Source organism: Megalops cyprinoides, chromosome 3 (genome assembly GCF_013368585.1).
Source record: "Megalops cyprinoides isolate fMegCyp1 chromosome 3, fMegCyp1.pri, whole genome shotgun sequence".
NCBI lineage: Eukaryota > Metazoa > Chordata > Actinopteri > Elopiformes > Megalopidae > Megalops > Megalops cyprinoides.
The window spans coordinates 48130184-48137733 of record NC_050585.1 but is presented as its reverse complement, the minus strand read 5'-3'; the positions used below and the strand labels follow the sequence as shown (position 1 = coordinate 48137733).

The 7550-nt window shown below is 43.9% G+C and overlaps 1 protein-coding gene across 1 annotated transcript; it reads right to left on the bottom strand.

Moving 5' to 3' along the window:
• Positions 1–7550, bottom strand: LOC118775065 (cdc42 effector protein 2-like). Its single transcript, XM_036524771.1, has 2 exons — positions 7391–7550; positions 1–3393 (listed from the first exon to the last, which is right to left on the bottom strand). Exon 2 carries the CDS (start codon positions 2843–2845, stop codon positions 2129–2131), a length of 717 nt encoding a protein of 238 aa, XP_036380664.1. The 5' UTR covers positions 2846–3393; positions 7391–7550; the 3' UTR covers positions 1–2128.

The window sequence follows — 7550 nt, the reverse complement described above, 5'->3', positions numbered from 1 at the left end:
TAAGTGCTAAAACAAGGTGTGAGTGTACATTTACTACAGTAAACTTTCAATAGAGATGAATGGAACAGCTTTCAAATAGTCCTTTCAAAAACATCTTAGTGAGAGAAAGAGGAGTGCCCATGGTAAAAAAAAGATGAAGTGACATGTCCTTAAAACCAGGTAAAGCAGTCCCATTGCCCTCTGTGATTAACTTCACCAAGCACAAAGTACTGAGGATTTACTGTGGGGCTGAGTGGCAAAATATAGCGAGCCCAGCTGTGGAGCCATATAATAAAAATAAGTCTATCAGCACGTTACGATACAGTAAACATATTCCCAGGGGTTATTAATGGTTGAAATACAACACAGCAGGAGGAAAACACGTCCTTAGGAAACGTAATCGGGCTCTTCGTGTGTCTTGTCATGCCAAGTCCATACACGGTTACGCAATTCGTCAGCGTGGGGCAGTGATAACGAAACCTGGCGGAAGCGCTCCACACCCTCCTCTCCAGAGCTCAGCGGTGGAGGACCGCCCAGCCGCTAACTCCATTTCCCCTGCCTGCGGTCGGGCTGCTAGCTGGACAGAGTTCCACTCACATTCCAGTCTGTTCCACAGCCAACCTCTGCTCCGGGATCCTTCCCAAACTGACAGCCTGATAAGGGATGATCGGCTAAGCCTGACGGACCCTTATTTGTTAATACGTCACACCCGGCTTTCAGTTACGTCTGAGAATTACCTTATATATACTTCAATTTAGCTATTACCACTATAGCGGATATTAAACCTTCTAAAATCATTAACTGTGGTATTCAAGTGCTTCATAATGATTCATACTTAAAACCAGCATGTATGGGACAGACATGATTATTATCAAACACAAGAGATGATAGTGATGTATGGCTTTTAAATTCCATTATAATAATAATCAACTCTTAACACGTTGCCACCGCAATAAGCTGGAGGACTTCACCCCTTCCAGAGGTGAATAAAGGGTGGTATTTACAATACCAAGAAATCTGTGTTTAAATAGTAGTTTAAAATACAAATTTTGCTTTATTATGAGAACACAGACTGGTCTGTGTGATTAAAAACAAAATCTAAAATGGCAGGGTTTAGATTCACAGTACTATACATGGTGCATGTAGTATCTTGTATTAATATTTAAACACCATCACTTCAAATCTGTGGAGGGCAAATATCAAAGTCTGAGGACAGAATGAAACCAGAGGCCCCTGTAACATTGAGTTGTCCATTAGTGATCATCAGTGTTCATGAAGCATGACTAATGCTGAACTAAAAAAAATACATGCCTAGAAGTAAAAACTTCAGTAAATTCATTTCCCTGTACCCACCATCTAGCACCTCTGCATCTGAGAATATATCTCAGCATTTGAGATCACAGCTCCTCTTCTGAGTAAAATTGCAATTAAAATCTGAGTAAAATTGTCTTGTGTTTTAAATAATAAATTATAAGGAACAGCACTTCTGAAGGGAAAACATAAATGAATGATGCAATGAAATGAAATATAATGAACAACATTATGTAGCACAGTGGAATGCCTGATATTCCCTCATCCCACACACACATGCTGCACTCTGCATTTGTTGACCTCACCCTAATATGACTCGGATCTTTCTGTTTTTTGAATACAAGTTGCATACTCTATGTCATTCCCTTCTATAACGCTGCCTCTCCGGTTGTTTGAAATTACATAAAAAAGGACAGGTTCTCAAGCTAGTCTCTGCAGGTTGTATGTCTGTTCAACCACAGTGGAGACCTGTGTCCACTCAGTCATCCTGAGAACTATAGAGCTGATACGCTGTAGATGGGTGAGGACGGAAACAGTTCAATTGTACAAAAAAACATTTCAAAGGGACCCACGGGTACAACAGTTTTCTAGTAGTTGGCCATCCCACACAAATCCTTCCTTTTCTGGTAAAGCAGCTGACATTGAAGAAACTTTCCTGGGTGGCAGCTCAAAGCGTTTGTCATTCAAAAGACTTAAAAGGCTTCAATGTGAAAAAAGTACAGAATCTAAAAAGGACTTCAAATAAGTGCTCCTTTGTCATGTAATCCAGCCAGACTCGAAATCTTCTCAAAAACCCTGCTGGACAGAACAGGGAAGAGAACACAGTGAACCAGTGCCCTCAGGTGAAGATCTCCTGCCGCCCCCCGTGTAGAGAGGCCCCATTAAGGCTGATGCGTTGGCTGTCCATGATCTGCAGCACGTCATCCAAGATGGAGGGCCCCAGGTCCAGATGCAGGGAGAGCAGGGAGCTGGTGTGGGACAGGTAGGGCTTCTCCTGGGCTGTGTCTTCGAGGTAAGAGTCCTGGAGACTCAGCTCAGAGTCAGGGGAGGCTTTGGAGGAGGGTGAGGTCAGGGGGGCGGATCGGTGAGGGTTTGGGGAGGGGTCCTGGGAGGAAGGCGGAGCCTTGCTGTCCAGGTGCAGTCTGGGAGGTTTGGGAGGCGGGGCCTGAGCCTGGGCGGGGGCGGAGATGGAGGAGGGCAGCGTGATGGCCTGAACCCTGCCAATGGTGGGCAGAGAGATGGCGTTCTTCAGCAGGACAGAGGTCTCGGGAGAGGGCGGGTTTCCGCACATGCTGGCGGGGCGGTTTTGCGGCAGCCACTCCACGCCCTTGGAGACCCCGCGGCCCTTCCGGCCCGGGAGCAGGTGGAACTTCCCCTGCAGGAAGGAGAGGTCCCCGAACAGGTCGTTCTCCCCTCCGCCGCTCCCGATGTGAATGGTGTGCCGGAAGTCCCCCAGAGGGGGGCTGATCATGTCCGAAGACAGGATGTCCCGAAGCTTCTCCTTCTTGCCCCTGCGGCTGCCCCGCTTCAGGTAGATGGGTGCCTTGGCAGACATTTTTGGACCTTGCTCCTCACAGCAGCCGCAGGCCTCTTGAAACAGAATAACTGGAGAGCAGAAAGGCGTGTTCGTGTCTCTTCTGCCTGGTACACAGGCCCCTGTGAGTTCGTCCAGAGCCTTTCCACTTGTCTACCTCTGCTGGATGCAGATCAAGTATAAAGGACAGGGGTAGGAAAGATGAGGAGCTGAAGACAAGAGGTGAGGGACCTTCTGTTAAACTGAAAATGGTGTCTCAGTGCTAATAGTCCGTTGAGCCGTAGACGGAACCCAGGCCCGCTGGATGAGTGACACAGCAGAGCTGAACACGCAGTGTTGAGCACACAAAGAGATGGTGGGGAGTCTTGGATTCGGTCACACAAACTGATAACAACACAAAAATGCTTCGTAGATCAAACAAGCAGGAAGAATGTACGATTCTGTGACTTTGTAGGATGAAATCGGAGGAATAGAGAAACCGCCTGGAGCAGTGAGTAGTGTCTTCTGTGGTGTTCACCGCAGGGAGGTCCAGTGATCCAGTTCCCTCCAACAGCACAGCCAAGGACTTACTGAAACAAAAACAAAGTAATTTGACTAAAGTTAATCCACACTTCTGATCACTGCATACTACAACCCCAAAAAAGGATACCACATATTTTTATAAAGATGTAAGAGGCCCCTAAGGGAAGAAACTAGGGAACTAATTAAACACATATGTGTTCTCAACTACAACTGACAGGCATATTTTACACAGTAAAATTCAGGATATTTGAATCACAGCGGATCTGGGGGTGAGATAATTACAGGACTGGGGTTCATGTGGTTTAATCCACCCAAGGGGAGGTGTGGTTGTGACTTGGTTATTTTGGCTCCAGATCTAGCAGATGGCATTCTGCTCCTTCTCTGCACCATATATTTCCTGGAGCCTGGTCTGAGTTGCACAGGGCATCGATCTTGACCCTATTCTCAGTTCCAGGAGAAACTGCTCATTAGGAAACCGGGCATGACTCTCATGCCTCCCATATTAACTCACACTTCTTGGGTTACAGCTATCAGCAACTGCACTGTATGGAAAGCCCAGGTTTAAGTCACCTACAAGTTTTCTTTGGCTTGATGGTTTTCGCCATTCCCATGTCACTACCTTCAATTGTTATTATAGCAACTGAGCACATGATATGTTGCAACAGAAATAAAACCGAGTGAATGGAAACAACTTCCACCCTTTGTAATGGGGGTGTTTATCTGATGTGTGAACAATGTTCCAGGAACCAACGTTAACACTCACTTTCCTTCAACTCCAGCTCAGTTCCAGAGATTCCTTGTGGATGGTTCTACAGAAGGCAGAGGTGTAATAGGAATCTTTGAAACGTTATGTAGATGTTATGCAATGTAATGTTAAGTAGATGTTATGTTATGTAATGTTAAGTAGATGTCTCAGCTACAGTAAGGGTAGTAAAAATATACACAAATATTTGTTGGACGAATTAGCCAAATCAGGACGAAAGTAAACAGAACTAATAGGTCATGTCATATTGCCTTAGAGCAAATGAATACTCTGCCCTACAAAAAGAAAAGAGAAGAGTTTGTATTATCGTGCATTATCTCTAAGAGATGCACTGATTTATAAATATGAGAGAAAACAATAGGTTCTTTTGTGCCATATGGGTCTCTTTTAAGGAGAGTTCCCATCAAACTGGCTGATGATGAGCACACTAAAAAACGTATTTGTTACAAACTTACTAAAAGATTTGGATTGCTCAATACGTCAGAGATAATCCTGAGATCACTGGTACTGCAAGAATGAGTTTCTTTTGTATCTCATGTTGGTTGTACAGAAAGAACTACTCAAGGTCTGGCCCTCCCGGCAGGACAATGTTTGATTCATGTTGCTAACCCCATCCGAGAATGAGCAGCGGGTGCTTGGCTGTATGTACGTCAGGGGTGGACGGCCTGGACATGAGGGCACCGGATTGGTCCAGTGACACGATATTACAGTCTGGTAACGAATCAAGAGAGGCTGGGCTTGACCCCGGCCTGCTCTGGGCCATTTCTAGGGCCAGGGCTTCTCCATCCAGGGGTGTGAATGGCCACAACAACCCATACCGCTTCACAGCACGCAGCCCATACTTCCAAAATAGAATAGGGTTGAACCACAGGGAACAGCACGTCCCCACTCTAACTGGACCGGATCTACCGGCACATGCTGCTTGGTAGGCTTTTGTAAACAAGTGCAGACTAGCAGTGGGCACGTGCTGGGCAGAGAGAGGAGCTGGCAGCTCAGGGAACTCTTCTGGAGTCCTGAAAGGATCAGCAGCAGAAAATTGTACAGTATTATGAAACACGGGGAAAAACCACCGCACCATGCGCAACTCAGTATAGGGTTTTGTTCCCACGCTGTAGTTCCTTGTTTAACAAATCTTGGAGAACTACCACTGTACTTACAAACTTACAGATACATGTAGTATGCTTATGAAATCAGGATCAAGACACTTGAATTGTATATCATAATGAAAACATTAATGGAGAACTGATACTGAAATCTCCAAAAATAAGACCATTTTTCAAATCCCGCAAAACAGCAATAATATAGAAGAATATAAACAAAGTTATAAAAGTTATATAAGCAAAATTAAAAAGCTGCAAAAAGTTTGAAAAAGTAGCTTTTTACTGTTTAGGGGTTTTTAAATAAGATTGGATTATTTTGCAAGGAAGGAATGAGCCCTTGTCATTTTGTTGTCAGACACACATTCTACTGTTTAGCATGTTAATTTGCTGATGATGCACAGAAAACTTGTTCCAAGTTTTTTTTTTTTGGGCTTCTCTGCAATTGCATGTTGACACAAAGAACATAGTCTGAGGATTCAGAGGGGCATTGTTTGCACATCACATACCTCAGACTGCAACTGAGTGCTTGTAACTGAGTGCTTTCGGAACAATGCCTGCACTGTGACCATGCAACCTCCCCGGTCAAAAGCAGTTAAAATATAACATGACCAATTATGCTTCTGGCGACTGCAGATATCAAACACGTCATAGGCCAGTCCTGTTCCTCTGACTGAAAGGAATTAGGCCTAAACCCAGTTGCATAAAATCGACAGTATATCCGACACACAGAAGTATCAGACATCAGCTGACAAACTGGTGCATTTTAACTATGGACACTTCAATTATGGACAGCAAACAGCAAAATAATAATAGACGTTACAGGGGCACATTCAAAGAGGATCTAAATGAAGCAATGAGAAGTGGCACACCAAAACTCAGTTCACTATCACTATTATTTATAATATAATAATATTATATCATAAATAATATTATAATATTGAACTGAGTTCAATCACTATTATTTATTAAAAATGCACAACATTCTCACTAACTGGAGGTTACAGTCTTGCACAAACTGGGCACCTTCACTGGACCTTGGAGGTGACTGTCAAAAAAAGTGATGTTTGCAGCAATGCATTTCATGGTTTCGCGCACCTTCAATTTGTTTCAAGATTTATCTCCTTGCACCGCACCCTCATAAGCCTTTATTCATAGAAGTTAGCTTCAGAGGTGCACCTGGCCCTTCTTTTGTACGGACTAAAAGTTACTTGTGAACTGACTTCTTAACCTTTTAAGTCAAACCAAAGTGGCATAAGACCTTTCCAATATCACTTGACACCTCCCTTCCAAATATAAGTGAATCCGACACGCTTTGAAAAAGAATACTGGAGTGGGTGTCAGACTCGTGATCGGCCGACAGCTAGAATCAAGAACGCAAAGAGATGCACAGAACACCAAGTGTCACTAATATAACACACCAGTCAATTTGCGATACAGGGAAATACAGTAATCTCATTTGTGAAAGTACATTTCAAAATCACCTTGGATCGGTACAGCACAGAGTAAAGTGAGACAGCCGAGACCGATCAAATAAGAACGTTGCACAAGCATATGAATGCATAAATGCCAGCAGAAAATGATGAAAAATATATTGAGATGGATCCTGTTCCCTCTGACACAAATTATGACTTCCAGCCCCTGGACAGCTTGACCTATGGTTTGATCACATCTCAAGAAGAAAACATAAACTGCTTCTTTATGCTCAATAATGAGGCGAGTTTGAGGTGTGCGCTCACAACGTTTCTAACACCACGTTTGCCTGTTAAACAACGGAATACGGGAAACATTGCATGTGGTGTCCGTCAGGACAGCACTTTCTAACTGACAGGTCTTGTATACATGCATATTCTCTTGAAAAAAATGCATGGGTAATAGGTTCGAAAAAATTAATCACTGATAATTACGTCATCCTGCTCAGCGTTGAGCGCAAAACACAATAGCCTACTAATTAGCAACAAATCCTGGAAGTTATCATCAGTAGACGGGATCCTGCCTATTCTTGCTAAATGACGACTATGGACAGGGACATCAATGCACTGACGCTAATACATTTGAACTCGTGCCACTCATTTTATTCAAACTACACAGACAGAGATATTAATCGCGAGGCAACTATAATTATATTGTCTGTCTCTGTGTTGTACTTTATTTGTATGGAATACAACCAAGTAAGGCGCTTACCTCCCAGCTGTCCGCCGCCCGTTGCTCTGTCTCCTACGTTACTCTTTAAAAATCGGGGTTTCAGTGACTTCTCAGTTCTGAGCGTGAAGACGTCCACGTTATTCCTGCTCCGGATAGTCCAGATCCCCTAGTTCAGAGAGACGTCTGGGTGTCTGTTGTC